General features: G+C 41.5%; 1 protein-coding gene across 20 annotated transcripts in view; it reads right to left on the reverse strand.

The window, feature by feature from the left end:
* The window catches only part of LOC115576940 (inositol polyphosphate-4-phosphatase type I A-like), a 42,452-nt gene that overhangs the window by 16,906 nt on the left and 7,017 nt on the right, over positions 1 to 18,529 (reverse strand). For 9 of the 20 annotated variants that reach the window (XM_030409628.1, XM_030409622.1, XM_030409626.1 and 6 more), the window contains exons 2-16: positions 15,406 to 15,497; positions 8,441 to 8,682; positions 7,373 to 7,417; positions 7,073 to 7,191; positions 6,539 to 6,655; positions 6,376 to 6,455; positions 5,600 to 5,711; positions 5,047 to 5,137; positions 3,682 to 3,829; positions 3,084 to 3,214; positions 2,865 to 2,969; positions 2,671 to 2,779; positions 2,285 to 2,302; positions 558 to 744; positions 248 to 463 (exon numbers count right to left, since the gene is read on the reverse strand). In XM_030409628.1, coding sequence (XP_030265488.1) covers positions 248 to 463; positions 558 to 744; positions 2,285 to 2,302; positions 2,671 to 2,779; positions 2,865 to 2,969; positions 3,084 to 3,214; positions 3,682 to 3,829; positions 5,047 to 5,137; positions 5,600 to 5,711; positions 6,376 to 6,455; positions 6,539 to 6,655; positions 7,073 to 7,191; positions 7,373 to 7,417; positions 8,441 to 8,549 — 1,587 coding nt within the window. In that variant the 5' untranslated portion in view covers positions 8,550 to 8,682; positions 15,406 to 15,497. The remainder of the gene's footprint in view (positions 1 to 247; positions 464 to 557; positions 745 to 2,284; positions 2,303 to 2,670; positions 2,780 to 2,864; positions 2,970 to 3,083; positions 3,215 to 3,681; positions 3,830 to 5,046; positions 5,138 to 5,599; positions 5,712 to 6,375; positions 6,456 to 6,538; positions 6,656 to 7,072; positions 7,192 to 7,372; positions 7,418 to 8,440; positions 8,683 to 15,405; positions 15,498 to 18,529) is intronic. The other 11 variants (XM_030409629.1, XM_030409627.1, XM_030409624.1 and 8 more) reach the window with 4 other exon arrangements.

Genomic DNA, 18,529 nt, shown 5'->3' on the forward strand with positions numbered 1-18,529 from the left:
GGTTTCATTACATAACAACAAACTCTCCTTAAGGCTGCCTGGAGACAAAGACGCAAAACACGGAGTAATTCTGTCACATTTACAGTCATGAAAACAGCACGAATAAAGAATAGTATATTAGTAGGGGAGGGCAATATACAATAAACCATTAACCGCTCTGGATTGATGCATTTCTTTATCTTCTAAATCTGAAATTGATATAAAACCACTGTAGTTGTTTTTGGTGATGCCTAACTAGCTAACTTACCCACTCCTCTTCATGCCAGTCCACATGTAGCGAGGACCGGCTGTTGCGACCGCTCCACTTGGCTAGAAGCGTGTCCTGGTCGTTACGTAGGACCACTTGTTCCGAGTCGGCTGACGGCGAGGCTTTGGAGGCGATGTACTCGGGTCGCGCTGCGTTCAGGGCCTGAATGGCCGACGCCAGCAGCTTACAGTCACAAACTGTCACCAACTGACGAGTCTGAGATGGAGAGGAAACAGTTCATGTCTTGCGTATTTGGGAAAGAACATCACTGCGAATCCTTTTAAGTGGTTTATGGCGTTCAGTAAAATACCTTATCAGCCAGAATAGCGAGTGTCCTCTCCAGTCCGCTGGCAGATCGGTCCTTGGCGGCTCGGGAAAGCCTCTCGGCGTAGTAGCTGACCTGAGTCTTCAGCGTGTTGATGTGGGCGATGATCTCTTTGGCTCTGACGATGTCCTGGGGTATGTAGACGATGGACTGCGAGCTGGAGAGGGCGCTGCTGCAGAAAACAAACACAAGTGGCTTTAGCATCATGTCAGCATCCAACTCTATGCTGATGACCCTCTTTTAGATCCGCAAAACTTTAACATATGACTGTTGCCTCCATCTAAGGTCTAATCCAAAATAACTTTCAACTGAGGGAAAGATTGTAACTTAGCTTCTTTAGTCAGTTTGTTAATAACATTGTGTTTGCATGCACATGCCTGCTCTTAACAACAGTCCTAACAAGTGGCTACAGGTAAACACAAAGACAACATGAAACTGACTTGATAAACAGGACTGGGGGTGAAACCGTTCACTTTAGAAATTCAGATCGATCTTAATGAGAATTTAAGGGAAATCTTGTCTTAACGTGTTTTCCAATTAAGATTTGTGTTTTTACTAGAGCTGCAACAATTAGTTGATTAAAGCGAAACTCTTGCCAAAAAGCAACCGAGGCTTCATTTGGGATTGAATATGAGTCAAACCTTTGTGTAAAAGCATAATTAGGACGAAAGAGGCACTTTTAAGATTTACCGTAGTTTCGGTTTTGGGCACGTTAATTTTGAACGGGAGTGCATGGTGTCGATCCCCGAGTGCGACCTGACAGGCACAAGAGTAATGGTGAACCGCTCCTCAAGCGTGCCTATCAGGTCACACTCAGGGATCGACACTTTTTGTCTGCGTTGACGGCAACGCGCAGGAGCTGAAGCAGCTAACGTGAGTAGTTCAAAAACCTTCTTTTTCATAAACTCTGTGTACACAAACAATGTTCTCAATGCTCGTGTTCATGAGTAGAGACCCTGGTGATGCTACGAGCAAAGTTTCATGTTGTGTCGAGCCTTCTTAGTGTTCTAAAAATAGCGATTTTGATGCTAGCATGTCCTGCCCCGAGCACTCCCGTTCAAAATGAACGTGCCCAAAACCGAAACTACGGTAAATCTTAAAAGTAGCTCTTTCATCGTAATTATGCTATCACACGAAGGTTTGACTCATATTCAATCCCAAATAAAGCCTCGGTTGTTTTTTGGCGAGAGTTTTGCTTTAATCGATTAAAAAGAAAATGATTTGTCCCTGGTAATTATTTTGAGGTAAACTGCCAAACATTTGCTGGTTTCAGCTTCTTAAACGAGAGGATTTGATGCCTTTCTTTGTCACTTATGACAGTAAAGGAAGAATATTTGAGCTGACTTTATTTTAATGAGACAGCAGCCACGACTGAATTTACAAACTGAACGGTAATTCAACAAACTTGGTGTTCTGTGTTAAGAAATATCTGGGTGTCACACATAAGTGAGCTTTGTTGTTTTAGATACTTTCAAACACAACACTGTTAATACCAAATGCATCATGTATTATTATTTGTTTCCATCCATGACCTGTTTGTAATATAACATTCATTAAAGACCCTATACTACTCACCAGTTCATCCACAATGCTGGATTTTTATGTAACTTTTTTGGACGACAGTGAAAGTATGTTTTTGTGATGGTACAAGGCAGTGAGAGGCAAACAGTGTACGGACAAATGAAAACGAGCAAAGCAGTGCAACAACTCACCATCCCTCCTCATATTCGCTGATCAAAAAAGTAACAAAAACAAAATTAAGAGGAAGCCATAGAACTGAATGGCAGAAACAATGCATTCTTCATTTTTCTCTGAATGTAAAAATGACTTCAGGGGAGTCAAATCAAAATAAATACAAAATAATCACACATGGATCAAATCTGTTTTAAATACTTGAAATGATATAAGTAAAATAATGATTAAAGCAACAACACAGGAGCAGATATCACTGCGACTGAAGGGAAAACGCATGCAAATGTAATTTTGTTTTTCTTTTATTTTCCTGCTAGATGGTCACTGTGATTGAAGGGAAAAAAAAATGTGCAAATGTAATTTAGTTTTCCTATTCAATGGTTGGTAAGTCTGTTCATCAACTTACTGTTTCTTTGCCTCCTCAAACTTCTGGATGAGTTTCCTCAAACCGCTGTTTTTAAAGCCTTGGCAGTGAGCGGCAGGAGCTCCGATTGTTATCACATCGTACGTGTGTTCTGAAGAGGCGGACAACCAGAGGTGTTTAAAATGAATCATTTAGAAATCACCAGAGCTTTTTTTTTTCTGGTGGTTATGTCTCACCAAAACCCAGCTCATCCTGCACCCTCATCCTCTGGACGTGTAGGTTGGTTGGCATGAACTCAAGCTTCCGTTCAGCCTTCAGGTTACTGGCTTTGAACGAAGGACCTGACGTACAGTGGGTAAAAAAAAACGAGAGAATAATTTATGTGACAAAAAGAACAAGGATCATTGTTGTAGCTTGTTTTAAAAACCTATTCTGAAACCTCTGTGGACACTCACCTCTGTAGTCGTTGAGGTCTGTCAGTGTTTCCTGGTATGCAAGTATTATGGTCTGGTACTGAGAGACAATCTGTCGCCGCAGGTTTTCCCAGCAGGGCGATAACTCTCCCAGCTCCTCCAGCTCACAGACCCTGGTGACGGGCAAAAGGTTGTAAGGAAAAAAAAAAATGGGGATTTGGCATCGAAGAGGGGAACAAACGTGCACATAAAGCTTATAAATGACTATTTAAATTCTACTGCACTTGTCGATTAATTATTAAGAGCAAATCAGATTTAGATCCGGTTTGGAATTTTATAGACCAAACAATCGTTTGCAGGCAACTGCAGCGGGATGAGGAGAGATGGACTGTTTACGTTATTGATGCTTCGTGCTCAAACACGTCAAAGTTGATGGACAGTGTTTACCTTATGTCGAACGATAAATGTGAAGACACTAACCATAACATCACCACTATCTTTTTGCTGCTGTTTACATTCACCAGACGCGAAAAAGGACTGCACGTTTATGTATACACGTCTATAAATAACTGTGACTGTTTCATGAAGGAGTGAAATAAGATTAACTTGTGTTGTTAGATGTGTTCTGATCTGTTTGTACCTGGACGCGTCCTCCTCCAGCAGCAGCTTGACAAACTGTCGGGGAATGTTTAGTGACAGGACGCTCTCAGCCATTTGCTCCAGCACCCGTAGGTGGTTCCCATCAGTGGTGGGGAAGCGGTACATCCTGGACATCGTGCCTCCGAACACTAAAACCACAGGAAATTCAGTTAACCTCAATTTGATTATTTAAATCAGACTCAAAGGACAGAAAGCTACGCTTCTGGTGCACATGCTTATAATGTTATTGTACCCTCCGTCACGTTTCACATCTGTGTTATTTTTGGATCAGCCATTCGTCCCAGAGGTAAACACATCTCTCCGACTTACTGAGTGACGATCAATACGTTTCTACAACATAATTATAGGATTCAGAGTCGGATTTATTGGTAAACATGGAGCCGGGCGGGCGAGAGAGGTGGAGGATGGGAAGGAAGGAACAAACAAGGGGAAGTGCATCAGACGTTTCACAACTCGTATGAGTTTTTTATAAAGAGCAAAGAAGAAAAACCTTTTGGATGTTTACTCTACAGATCTTGTTTACCTAGACGACCAAAATAGAGCTCACGCTATAAATTGATGTTAAAGTTGGATGACTTCAGGCTTATATTTAGGGTTGAGGGCAAATTCAAAGAGTGAGTGTGTTTTCCTGCGGGGTTCGTACGGGTGCTTGAAATCCTTAAAAGTGCTTGAATTTCAATGTTGTGTTTTCAAGGTCTGAAAAGTGCTTGGATTTTAGTTTAAGTGCTTGAAAGTGCTTGACATTATAACTCTGTGTCTTTCACAAAATTGGGATCAGACTGGATAATTAATTTCTGAAGTTTTTGCAATTATAAAATATAATTTTAGATGTTTACAGCATGATACAATGTACATAACTGTGATAAAAAGTGAAGAAAAAAAATCACAAGTATATATATTCCCTTAGATACGCATTTCACCCCAGCAATAAGGTGCTGGAAAATCTTAAAAATGACCCTTAAAAGTGCTTGAAAAGTGCTTGAATTTGACCTTGAAAAAAGTGTACGAACCCTGTCCTGGGATCACTTTCATTCTGTGTGGATTATTAGCACATCTACGGAAGCCCTGAGAGGCGTCCTTACCAAGGTGTTTTATCTACGGATCTAACTAAATTATTGTGAGCGTATGGCTGAATAATCTGTTTTGCACTCACGTATACAGTGAATTAAACCCTCATGCTTCTAACTGGAAGCAGGCGTATGAAGATATGGATGCAAACGTTCAAATTAACTTTAAATGTACTTCTTGTTGGTCTCTTTTTTGATGCTCTGCAAACAGACAAAGGTGACAAAGGGATCCAGAAATCCACACGTATGAAACTTGGATGTACCTGAGCTATCATTACCTGAGCGCAGCAGCGTGTCTTTGCATAGTGAGGAGTACTTGATTCGGACTCCCATCGACTCGGCGAGGCTCTCGTCAACAGGCAACATCGTCTACGACACACACACACACACACACACACACACACACACACACACGCGCACATTAAAACCACCTCCACCTGCCTGTCCACTATTTTTCGGCCTACACTCACCTACACCACACTCTCACCTCCTCCACAAGGATCAAGCTATTTTACTTTATCTTTGACATGTTTGCTGTCACATAGAGCAGGTTGAGTGAGTTCTGTTTATTTATACGGCCCTATACATAGACACAGATAAACAGGAAGCACCATGTTAGTCAGTTCTAAAAATATCAGCAAATAATAAAAACATAAATCCTTATCCTGTTTGTAATGTCAGAGAGTCAGCGGTCGTAAACTAATCCTGACCTCTTCTAATAACCATCCAAACAGTAAAGAGAATATCTCCACACCAGATCTTCCCCACACAGGAAATTAAATCTCAAATCAAACGCTCCCGGAGGACCGCGTCCCTCCCGGTGCCTCTTACCCGCCCGTTGATGCTGTCTGGCAGGCGGCCGACCGACATCCTCTGATCCTGTCTCTCCTCCATCTGCCAGGCGGCGATGGTCACGTTGCCCACCCGCTGGTTCTCCGCTGATCTGCCCGTTGAAGCAAGTTTATTTTGCATTAATCTGTTAGTTATAGATTCATGTTTATAAAATGCCAATAAACTGAAAAAAATGCAATATTTAAGTACAAATGAGATAAAGCGGAATTCAATTACAAAAACCTTAAATTTAAAGGAACAGTTCACCCAAAAAATGTGTATGTTTTTATTTTTGAATGATACAGGACCACAAATTGTCTTTTATTCATACATATGTATACTTTTTTTTTTAATAATGCTTTAATTTTTTTCAATTATTTTCTTGTATACTGTATCTTTAGTCCCATTAAATGTTATCTAATGTCACTTTTGTGCTCCTTGTGTCTTTTAACTGTCAGATATATTGTATAAAGTCACTAGAGCCAAAATTCTTTACATCCTATTATTCTTACAAATCAAACAGTTTCTCCCCACAGGAAAGATATTCAAATAAAAGGATGTTGAACGTTTCCGTCCTGTCTTTCTTCATATGTTTGCATGCTTTAGGTTCGCTGACAGCTGTGGTTGACAGTTTAATGGAGTTAGATTTAATGTTGGGGGATAACGAATGTAAATCAACTTCACGTGGACCGGTGTTGAAGTGTCAAGAGGTTTATAACTGACAGAGAACAGAATGATCTGCTGAGAGAAACATCGTCGTCGCAGACGTGGGTTACCTCAGCTCCAGATCTAATCTGTGGCTCCTCTCTTGCAACAACTCCTTCACAGGGAAAAGTGCCGAGCCCAACATGTACATCTAGACAAAGACAATATAAACGATACGTTAGTAAAAAAGTGTTGTGACACATGTGAACAGAAGTCGCTGCAGGGATATCGTACCGTGCCCTGCGAGCGGTCCTTGACATCGTAGACGGCCAGTTTGACCTGCGTCTGCTGGTTGATGTTGGAGTCCTGGAAGAAGGCGATGCTGCTGAGGAAGATGGGGTTACTGGTGCCCTGTGGATGGATGAAGGGAATCAGCATTACTTCAATGATAGGACAAGTTTATTCAAAGCTGAGATAATCAAGTAAAACTGCCATCTGTGGTTTCAGAATTAACATTTTACAACCATGAGACTGACAGACATCATATTCAAAAAGTACTAAACCGTGTCTCTAAACATGTGTGAAATGTGAAACTGTTTTCCATGACTCATTCTGCGCTTGTATGCACAAAAAAAGTTCCAATTAAAAGTGATTAGAAGCGTCCAGCTGACCTCAAACTGGACCTCGTTATAGTGGTCAGAAGGGAAGAAAGTTCAGTTTGTTCACTTCTCCCTCGAGACTCCAGTAAGTACGTCACATTATGGGCCAACTGCCATTATTCTGTGACTCTAAGGCAGAAAAAGTGATTAGTAGTCTAAAGCGTCTGACCTCTATGACCTCAGTCTGGGCGTGTTTGGTCCAGAAGGCCTGCGGTGGTGTCGTGCAGCTCACTGCTACAAAGCTGTTGGGTTTTCTGTCCAAAGCGGGAGTCAGCAGGTCCGTGCAGGCTGGAGAACAAACACACAAGTCAACGCGTCGCGCTGCTGAAACACCTGATACCTGAACCCACGTGACGTTTTACTTCATCAACAAACTGACCCAACACGATTCCTTTAAGATGAACTAATGATTGACAGATGAATGATTAATGAGTCCACGTCAGTATGGATGGATTGTTTTGAAACTCACCCACACTGAACTCGAGCACCGGCTCATCTGGGTCCTGACTGTTTCCTGTCAAAACACCAGCACAAATACGTTTACTGTACACTACTCCACATTTCATTATATTTCATACTTTTACTTCAGAGCACAGATTCACACTGATGATGACGACCAGGAGAAACAATGCTTTGCTTATCATCGCTGCGGCAGTTTAGCTGTAATCAGAGCCGATCCTCGGTGTGACACAGTGACAGATGATGAGACGCCCTCAGGCCTCGTTATGATCTGCTGCAGGGCAGGACTGTGGTTAAAGAGGCTGTTGGCTCCCACACGACTTTAACACACTGCCAGCAGATTGTGCACTTTGATTTGAATGGCGCTGCAAGTGGATAACATTAACATCATGCTGTGTTTATACTGGGCAAGTCTCCTGAATTTAAATGAAATTACGCTTTCATTTTGTGTATTTATGAATGTATTTGCTTACTTGCTTCACAAGATCTCTAAACACACAGGACAATAAGCGCTTTTCGGATGTAGGCCTGCTACTAATGATTATGTTCCTCTGTGTGATTGATTCTTTTGTCAATAACATGTCAAGAAATTGTGAAATATGCTCATCGCAATATCGATTCCAGTAGCTTGTTTTGTTCAACCAACAGTCCACAAACCCAAAGACTCTTCGTTTACTGTCATAAATGAGGAAGAATAGCAGCAAATCCTCACATTTAGAAAGAAAAAGAAAGCAAAGAGAATTGACAGAAATCTTTCATTGATTAAAAAAAAAAGGTTTGCGATTATTTTGCAGTGAAAAACAGCTAACGGAACATTTTGGGCAAAACATACAAGTAAAGACAGAATGAAGGAGGGAAACGAACAACAAGACAGACAGAAATCTTGAGCAGAGCTGAAATGATGAATTGATTAATTAACTAATCGATCCAGAGAATTTATGTGCGACTATTTTGATATATGATTAAGTCACAAATACCCCCAAATCTTCTGTTTCAGCTTCTTTATGATGGGATTTGATGTTTTCGGACTGTTGGAGGAATTCAATTTACTATTACTTCAGTATCGACTTCTCCTCACCTGCGAGAGCCAATCCGATCATCTCGTTGGACAGCTCGAAGGTGGTGGCCCGGTACACCGACCACGGCCTCTGTATCCGGGAGCCGCTGCGCTCTCTGACCCCCGCCATGCCTGTCCGGGACGAGCGGGCGACGGCAGGAGGCCTGAACACACCCTCACACACGCGCAGTCACGCACTCCCATGTGATGTGCGCCTCTTCCTGCGTCGATCCACGGCTGCTCCGGCAACGCAAATCACCTCTCTGAATGGAGACAGAAGAAGAGACGGAGGGGGACACTTGTTATTAATTAATCAAGCTGGTTTTCAAACGGTTTCATGAAATCAATGAAATCAACATTAGCTTAATCTAAATGAGCTCGTGTGGTCGATGACGCTGATGAACGGCTACATCCGCAGCAGCAGCAGCAGGAGGAGGAAAGTGCGAAGAACAGAAATAGGGAACAAAGTAGAGAAAGTGAGACTGGGTACAAAACTGGCACAAAGCAAACATGAAATAAAACTTCTCTAAATCTCAACTGAAACTTCTGATGTCAAGCAACCCAATCTATATTCACATTTACCGCCTACACAGTCAGCAGCGAGCTTCATATTTTAAATCTGTGCTTGTTTTCAACTTTGAATCTCTGTTTCAGCCCAATGCAGAGCTGCACAATCAATCGAAATGATATATCAAGATTGGAGTGCGGCCAAGAGCCATATCCAAAATCACAGAAGCTAATAATCTTGATAAAGACAAAAACAGCATTATTACAAAGTACTGTGGCGATGCAGAGACGCTCCGGCCAACAAATCTTGTTCTCCAGCTGTGGTATAGACTCCAACAAATGTCCCATCATCATAATACAAGATTATTTTCAGTGAAAATGACAAATGCTTTTGCAAAAACATGTCATAAATCACTTGTTATACTGGTCTTACTCTACTGCTTTTGTTGCTAGAAGGACTAATAGAGATCAATAAAGACGGAGACAGGAGAGGGAGAGCCGAGCAGAAAGATAAAAAAATGCAGAGAAAGATGATATTCTCCTCTCGTTTCTACTTCTAACATCACTGTAATACATTTCATATCTCTATTTTCCATTCGTACGCACAAGGAAAATAAAGCCAGCTAAAAGAATGTGAAAAAGCTCATTTCTAGATCTTACATCAACAAAATCTGTTTCTTTGTTTGTTTTTTAAAGTTCCTTCCCGCTGCAGCTGCGTGGAAGAATAAATAAATATCCAGCGACTGTAAGATTTAATCAGGCTTCAACTGAACTTTCACCTTTGTACCATTTTTACTTCTCTGGAATAAAGAAAACAAGACGGGAGTCTGCCGGGGCAGAAGGGAACACGTACCGCACATACATGTTTATGTATGTATTTATAGAGTGGGAGAGACGGAGGCACGTGTCCGTTAGAGTGTCACTGAGCATCATCTGTATCCCCGAGTGCTCTCCACATCAGCACGTGTGTTTTCAGTCTCGCTTTGCAAACATATGCACATACATCAGTGCGTTTTCTCACATCTGTGTGTGTCAGCCCACTTAAAAACTTACGACATTTGCATTTCATAGATGTTGATGTTGCTAAGAGACTGTAGGTCCTCCACATTTTTATATATCTTCCTCCTTATTTTCTTCCCTTTTCTTCATCCTCCTCCCTCCTAGTTTCACCACCCATCGCTGTGCTCCCCAAATCTATCATTTTATTTTGCTCTATTTCCTCCTAATTTTCTCTCTTTTGGGATCTGTTTCCCGGAAGGCTTCAGCCTGCGGATGAGTGACTGTCCCGCTCTCTGCCGTCTCCCCTGTCCCATTTTGTTAAAGAGCAATTACCCTATTTGCGGCAAAGCAGCGAACGCGAGGGACTGTCGCGCGCTCACATGGTCCAGTTTGATGGAGACATCTGGAAAAGACTGGGCGTATATTCAGCGTTCTTCTCTAAAGACAGTTTACTCTCTGATTCTTCCACCTCTGCCAACTCAAACAAGGTTTTTTTCTGAAGGTGAAACACTTTTCTAAACGATGAATCTTTTACAAACAGGCCCACAGAGTGATCCGGTTTTAATTGTGGTTCTGGGTTAATAGTTGGCGGCCTACTTCCTGATATGTGGTCCACCGCGGTGCCTGATGTGGCCCACTTTGGTCAGCTCGGATTCATGTGCCCTACATCTGTCAATGCAAACATCTGGAGCGCCACCTGAAGTCCAAATCTACCTGATTAAGATGAGAATTTAAATGTATTTACATTTCATGTGCGGGACCCGAACGTCAGCTTTGGTACCGCTCGGTCCTGCAGCTCAACATTCGCCAATCATTGACGTTCTTTTGTGAATTTCCAGTATTTCTGGGGATTTTCTTACCTTTGTAGAGTGCGAAATACGGAGCTGAAAGGACACAAGGGGATAGTGATGGTGTCTTAAACCTCTAGAGTCTAGCAGGACCCCCAAGAGTGGAGGACTCCTGTTTTTAGAAGTAGTTTCAGTGGTAGAGAGATGTAGACAAAAAGCTCAACATTTAAAGTTTCACTGCAGTTTTTCTTTTCTTTTCTGGCCATGAAAAGACTTTGACAAAGAATCTCTACCTTCTCTACATCTGTAAGTTGGTTGTAATTCTCACTCCATGAAAGCTGTTCGAGGAAGAAGGTTCGGCCCGACTTCGGCCCTTGTATGTATACAGTTACCCTCTTCAATCTCTTTTTAAAAGGTAAAAAGGTTGGAAGACAGTCGACGGTTGATTTGCGAGCCGTGCAAAACATCTCTGTCTGGCTCAGTCAACTGCGCCGATAAAGAGCCTTTTAAAAAGCACGTGTATCAGGATGAACATGGTAGTAATACTCTGCAGCAGTCAGTGTGGCTCCAGCTCCGTCTCACTGCAGATTTATGGATCACATGACAACTCACGCACAGTCCAGATCAAAGAGGGGAGCTCTTCGTCCTGGTGGCTAAGTTCCTGCTAAAATACAATGACTGCTTGTGCCAAATCACGAGTCAGCAGGGGAGACGGTCTTATAAGTAAAATGTCAGGTACAAACCCAGAGCCAGTCTCCTTTTAAAGCGCCCGTGTTCTCTGATGTTGAGTCTACAACATGGTAGCGTTCGCTCTGGAGGCCAGGATGGATTTATGGTGTAAACGTTCAACACCGCATGATGCTCAGTTTGTAAATTAAGGGTTAATTAAGGGTCCAGTTTAGAGTAAAATAGACGATAAAGCACCACTCAGTCAGGTGCGATCAGGATATCGACCCCAGCTCCAACCTCTTGTCCAAATATGGTCACTTCTGGCTCCGACAAACCAACATGGCGACGTCCAAATGAGTTCACACTTGGAATGAAACCTTCCCGTCCTGACTACTCATCTTATCTCTGTGAGGCCGTCCAGCAGTATATCTGCTGACTCATTCTGGTACCTTTTCAAATCACCACATAAACAACGTGAAAGTACTTGATGCATCTCTGGTCTTTGTTCCCAAACCTAGAAAGAAATTTCCAGCCTCTCGGCCAACTGGAGTCACATTTTCCACTCCTAAAGCCAAAAAACACCAAGACGTCAAGACGAGCACTTGCTTCCAATTTCCTTATCAAAGACATGTTTCGTCACATGCCAAATTGGGTTTTTTTTCTCGCAAACAACTTCCTGTCTTAAGTAATTGGTATGTTTAACTTCTGTACACACTGAACGAATTCTTCTGTTCCTCAAAAGATTAATAACTTCACCAGCAAATGTGTGCATTACGTACAAATATCTAAACCTTCCTGCAGAAATCACAATAAAACCTTCACTTTCTCTCCCATCCGGATGCCTCATATTCAGTGCAAATCCCTTTATGTGTGACCTCCAGCAACAGACGACAGATTTAACACCTCAAATCAATTAACTAATTTGGCACTTGTGGGAATTTATCATCTTGCCAAAACAGTCCAGCGAAGCCAAGAAAAATATAAACCAGGAGCAGCAAACTTGTCTGTGAAGCCGCGGCAGCACAGAAACTTCACTGAGGGGGAAAAGCTGCCGTATAAGGCAGCTCCAAATTTAGCCTGGTGTGTCAGTGTATGTGTGTGTGTAGGTTTGTGAGTCACATGAACTGGGGCACTCACACACTCTGTACAGGCCGCGGTAAATCCGGGCCACAGCTCCTGACACATAAAAACCCGATCCAGGATTCATAAAATGGATTTAGGCTTATTAGGGGCCAAAAGATCCAGTAACTAAAGCATCTATGGGGAGATTTTCAGTCCAAAATGACACAACAAAGATCCCCCTCATGTTTAAAATATAAAGGAATCGGCGTGTGAAATGCTGCAAAACAAAGGAGCATAAATACACACTAGCATTATATGGATAACTGCTTTAAAATAGGGGTCATATTTTGCTCAATGCTTCTTATTTCTGGCCACTAGTAAGAGTTTTAGCTAACTTAACTTGAGGTTACAGGCCAGAAAATGCTCTCCTCATGAGATCCGGTGGTGAGTCTTTAATCACGTATTCAATCTCAACTTTAAAGACAAAGTGGACAAGGAGTGCTTTAATATTTTTATGAAAAATGAAAATGTACTGCTATCACACGTCAGCTGTGTAGATAAATCTGTTGAAGAAGATAGAGAACAGTTATTGAATGGAAAATACTTTAGTCAAGGTCAGGAGTAAAATTTTAATATCGACTAATGTGAGCCGCTTTGGAATGTGTTTAGGTTGGAGGACGTGTTGGAAAGGCTTCTTTTTATTCATCAGTCGAGATGTATTTTGGCCGCATGTTGGGAAATAAGATATTTAAACAAGAGCAGCCACTTATAGCTCATGTGTAGAATTGTTTAGTTTGTGCAGAAGGTCGCCACAACTTCCTCTGAACGCCTGAGAAAGAGAAAAGGAAGTCACGACCCGTCTCAGGTTTTAAACCCACAAATGTTTCCCCACAGATGACGCTCATCCTCTCTGCTCGTGTATACGTTGCGTGTAAATGTATGCGAGTGTGATTGAAGCTCGTCTTTAAATTTCAAGACAGCTCGGGACAAAGAGAGACAGACTGCGTGAGAGTGAGAGTCCAGCTGACCATACATGGTGAAACCTCATTTTACAGCTTCCTCTTTGCCAAGAGGCCTTTCACACTCTGAAGACAACGCATCGCATCACACCACACGTCTTTTTTTTCTTGTCCTCAAATGTTTGTGTATGGTAGCGTGTCGGGTCACATCTCGTCTCGGATGAGGACGACTCCTTCTTCTAAATTTGGTTCGCCCTGGAGGCTTTTCACACCGTGTCTAACAGCAGAAGGACGACTCAAAATAACATAAACATAACATCCTATAACTTTATTTATCAGGCGAGGACGCAGCAGATGGTGTTTGACTATAGACTTCCTTTTACAATTGTTTTTCAACCACATACCGCTCAGGTTCACTGGTTCTCAATGTAGACGAAACCAACTGAGATAGGTGAATTACATAACTATATGATGTAACGAATGTTATCTTGATTATTCTATTAATTGCTTGTTTGTTAATCCTAAAAAAGTAGAACAATGTCTCGTCCTTTTCATGTCCAATGATGGTGCCAGTCACAATCAAGAAAAGACACAAAATTCCTCTTATAATTGGTAAAAACTAAGCAAAACCACGCATCCAAACAATGATTTAAGAAAGTATTTAATAGGCTAAGAAGCTAAAGCTAAACTTTGCACAGTATTTCTCTGGTCCTCTTCACTTTTCCTCACCATCTATAAAATATCTGTTGCTGAATCACCATCAAAAGAAAGCACAGATCTATCAGAGGAGAGTTTTCTTGTGATCAATACAACAGGCTTTCATCTTTCTTAACCTCAGTAGACGGCTGGCGTTCCTTCTTCAATGTTTAATAAAGATCCGTGACCTCTGCGTAGCGCGGACTATTTCAAAGCCAACATCATCTTCTTCTTTCTCTGATGACTCCCAACGTATTCCTGTTCCAGCTTTCCAACATTTCTACCTTTCATTGGCTACAAAAAGTATAATATCAGACCTGAAAGAGTTAAGACAATCTGTGACGAAGCAAGTTTCTGTTACACACCCAAGTCATAATAACTCTACAGTGGGTCTGACTCAGATCCAGCAGCACTACAAAGCTGGTTTGGGATTTAGAGTGATGCTTGAAGAGATTATGGCTGAAATTCAGTAATTATAATCCTTTTGTCTTGTTCATAACTGTAATTTACTACAGCTCACTGCCTGTAATTGACAGAAATACAAGAGGATTATTCAATTATTTGGGTTTACATTTACATTTAGGGTATTTAGCCAGCGCTTTTGTCCAAAGCGACTTACAGTAATTCATACATACATGGCTGCCATGCAAGGTGCCGCATCAGGAGCAGTTTGAGGTTCAGTATTTTGCCCAAGGACACTTCAACATGCAGACACGGATAATCAAACCAGCGACCTTCCGATAACAAGACACTGGCCCAACCTCTGAGCCACAGCCGCCCGGTTTATGTAAAAAACACTGGAGAAGTTTCTTTAAACCAAAACTTGAACAAGACTTTTGTTGGAGCACGACTCAGAGGAAACTATCTGGACTTCTGACCTTTCTGAAAATGTCGACCGCCCACTGTTTTGCAAGGAGGAAGCTGCACGATATAGAACTTTTTAACAAGTGCTGGATTATAAAAAGTTATATAAATATCAACGAGAAACAGGTACAGCTGAAATTGAAAATGGGTTTTACTGCCTGTTTAGATCTTCAGAATCGCCTAATTGGTTTCTGATGTGGAGAAATGATTCATCAAATCAATCAATATCTGAATGCAGTTATTAAGTCTTATCAGAGTCTCTCAGTGACGACGCCAAGCTTAAGTTATGAGCAATCGTCTTTCCATACTTCAATAAAAAACACTTTGACTCAAGTTAGATCTTTACCTCTATTGATTACAACTGACCAAATGAAACGCATAATAAACCGAAATAAACTGAATTCTGAGGGTGCTTTGTGGCGTCTCGCTTCATTTTACTCACAGTCTACTGAATTGATGAGGGAGAAGAGGAAGTGAGCTGTTCCAGGTTCAGTGAGGAGGATTTTTCCAGACAAGGCAGCAGACGTTCAGGAACTGAAGAGACATGAAACAGCAGATTTCACAGATGAGACGACAGCTATAATGTCTGCAAACTGTACAGAAAATGTCAAGATTTCTTTTCATTATGAGCGTGTTTTTATTTGTTTCTTCGTCATTTCATCTCTGTAAGACGGCATTATGTTATATCAACGTCAAGCCCAGTCAGGATTAGTTGAGCGGCTGTTATCGCTCACTTTCTGGCGCAGAAAGAAATAAAAAAGGACAGAGCAGCACTGTCAAAAGCAGATTTGCCCCCATGTAGCTCGATTGAGCCAATAATAGAGGATTTCGCTGTCCACTGTGTGTATGTGTGTGTGTGTGTGTGTGTGTGTGTGTGTGTGTGGACCCCTGTGAGCTCGGCATTAGAATAAAGCATGAATAATTTCTTTAGAGGGACGGAGCAGCTGTAGCCCTTTTCACATGAAAATGAGCATCGCCCACGCCCTCACACACACACACACACACACACACACACACACACACACACACACACACACACACTCTTTCTCCCCCTCACTCTCGGCCACATCCCCAGCTTCTTGTTTCATTCTGATGAGAATAACGCTGAAAATTACCCGTAACTCCAAGAAAATATCTAACATCAGTTTCCACTGACGCTGTTCTGTGACCTTGTACAAATCAGACAAAATCTTCATGACTAAAACATTATTACTGTTTCCATTCCAGCTTGAAGTCCGTCAAATAAAACCAGCTAGGACATTAATTCAGTTTCCTGACGTTTGCTGTAAGCTGAGCGACTTCCTGGACTCTCCCTTTTGGGAATACAGCTCTAAATATACTGAAGAGCTGAGCAATAAATCAATACAGTGTCAATATTGTTGATGGATTCAGTTATAATAATATCAATATATATCTTACCATCATTTGCAGGCCTTTAAGGATCTGATACATTTAAGTTGTACCCATGTTATGACCTTATAGTTTATTTTTTCTCAATGCCATGAAAAAGGAACCAATTCCACATATTACACATTTCCATGCATGTTGTGTGTTTCTGAGTTAGTTGCCTTTACGGTTTATGATGAGTGGGAAATATCTGATTGAGCTAACTTAGCCTAGCCTAGCTAATGTTATTAGCATGTGCAGTAATTTGAGGTATATTGTGTTGTTCTCACGTAAGGTTTTACAATCTTTCTTTCTTAACTCATTTACTCTCCAGTCTCAGTGTGGGTCATGTATTAGCAAGCTAGCTCGCAGATAGCTAACAGTCACACCTGGTCGTTGGTGGTTTGTGTGGTCATGAGTAAAACTTCACTCTTGCGTTACTGACAGCTTTTGCAATCAGCTCCAAATTAACTGGGATTACAGATTCAATCAAACTGAACTGAAAGAGAAACGCAGACACAGTGTAACATTCAAGTACAGGCAGGACAAACTACAATCTGTTAACAAAATTAAATGTGATCGACCTCAAAAGTAAACTTTTCGACAAACTGTTGTCAGCGTTGGTACAAAAGGACAGCACAAACCTCAGCGTGAGTGTGAAACTTCTTCTTGCACAAGTAAGATTCACTTCCTTGTGTTGTTTCAGGAAGTGTCACCAGAGTTGGTGCGTAACCTTGAGTCTGATTTTGTGTGCAGTGCACGAACACCTGGCTGCACACACATGACCCCAAAGATGGCGAAGGACACTTTTAAATAACAATAAACTTTGTCTACTTTGAGCTACATATTTCTCAGTCTTTCACCAGCCATCCCCTTAAAGATCTTGCAAATGAGCCAAAATCCAAACTGTACCCTCACTTGATTCGAGTCTTAACTTTCAAATGGTCCTTGAAAGGGGAAAATGTCCTCACTCTCAAAGTCTAAAACTTGAATTGTTCCTCACAAAGACGAGAGAAACAAACACATAAACATCTGACTTCCCCAATGAAACTCAGCAGCCACCGGATGCAGGTCAACAACACTTTCACTCTTGGTTGATTTAAATAATAAAACTGAGATATCTTCACTAGCCTGCAGTAAAAAACTGAATGTTTAGAAGATGTTTAAGTCTAATTAGACATTACTTTGATACTAGCTGCACAACTATTTATTTTACATATTGATCCTGTTGAAAAAGAACTTAAAATAGGTAAGACTGCAAAGAAAGTCTACTTGCATACTGGCAGCTCTAAGTACCAGAAAAGTTCACTAAACATGAGCTGTGAGAGGGTTCTTGTCTACGACTGTTCAGTGAACATCTGTCAGATTTCCTGCCACTGACTTGGCTATAAATGTAAATGTTAAATTATAGCAACAGCACAGGGTGTCATTTAAGATGCACGAATATTCACACTTTGACCACATGTAATGCTGCCATCTAGTTCAGTGTGGAGTCAAAAGACAAATGGGCGTCTTTTGTGGTCAAACATGAAGGAGGAGAGTCTGAAGCATTTGAGGAGAAAGCAGAAGTGAGCTGGCCGGCACAAGCAACGAGTCTCTCTTTCTCTCAAGCACAGCTCCCACAACACAAAGGAAGTAATCAATGAAAGACTTGCTGACATGAAACAGAAGGTTTAAGCTGAAGGTTCACCAAGACTGACTTGTGAAAACACAGGTCACCAAGACAGGGATCTTGAATGTTCTCACTCTTGTCGCTACCAATTTTCCACAGAGACTCGAGTGCTCGGCCAATCGCAAGGATTTCCAATATTTTCCCTACTGATGCAATAAAAGGAAACGTGTAAATCAGTCTGCCAAACAGAGTACAGATGATGAGCAATAGTGGTTAATCGTGCTGGATCAGCACTGACAGAACATGATCTGATTCTGATCTCCTTTCAGAGGAAGTCTGCCTCAAAAGTTACGCTATTCTGTTGCATCTCCTAATGAATATTCATCTTTGACCTTTAGTCATTTTGTCAAGTCTCATCGTGTCAAGGCTGGAGAACTGTACTTCTGCACCAAGTCTTATTCCATCAAATAATGACGCTCTGGGTTTCCCAACTTGTCAAAAACTGAATCTTTGTGATGGTGGCTGATCCGTCCCACAATCCCAAAGCATTGGTTTTTCATGAGTTGGA

The sequence above is a fragment of the Sparus aurata genome, chromosome 24 (genome assembly GCF_900880675.1).
Source record: "Sparus aurata chromosome 24, fSpaAur1.1, whole genome shotgun sequence".
Classification (NCBI taxonomy): domain Eukaryota; kingdom Metazoa; phylum Chordata; class Actinopteri; order Spariformes; family Sparidae; genus Sparus; species Sparus aurata.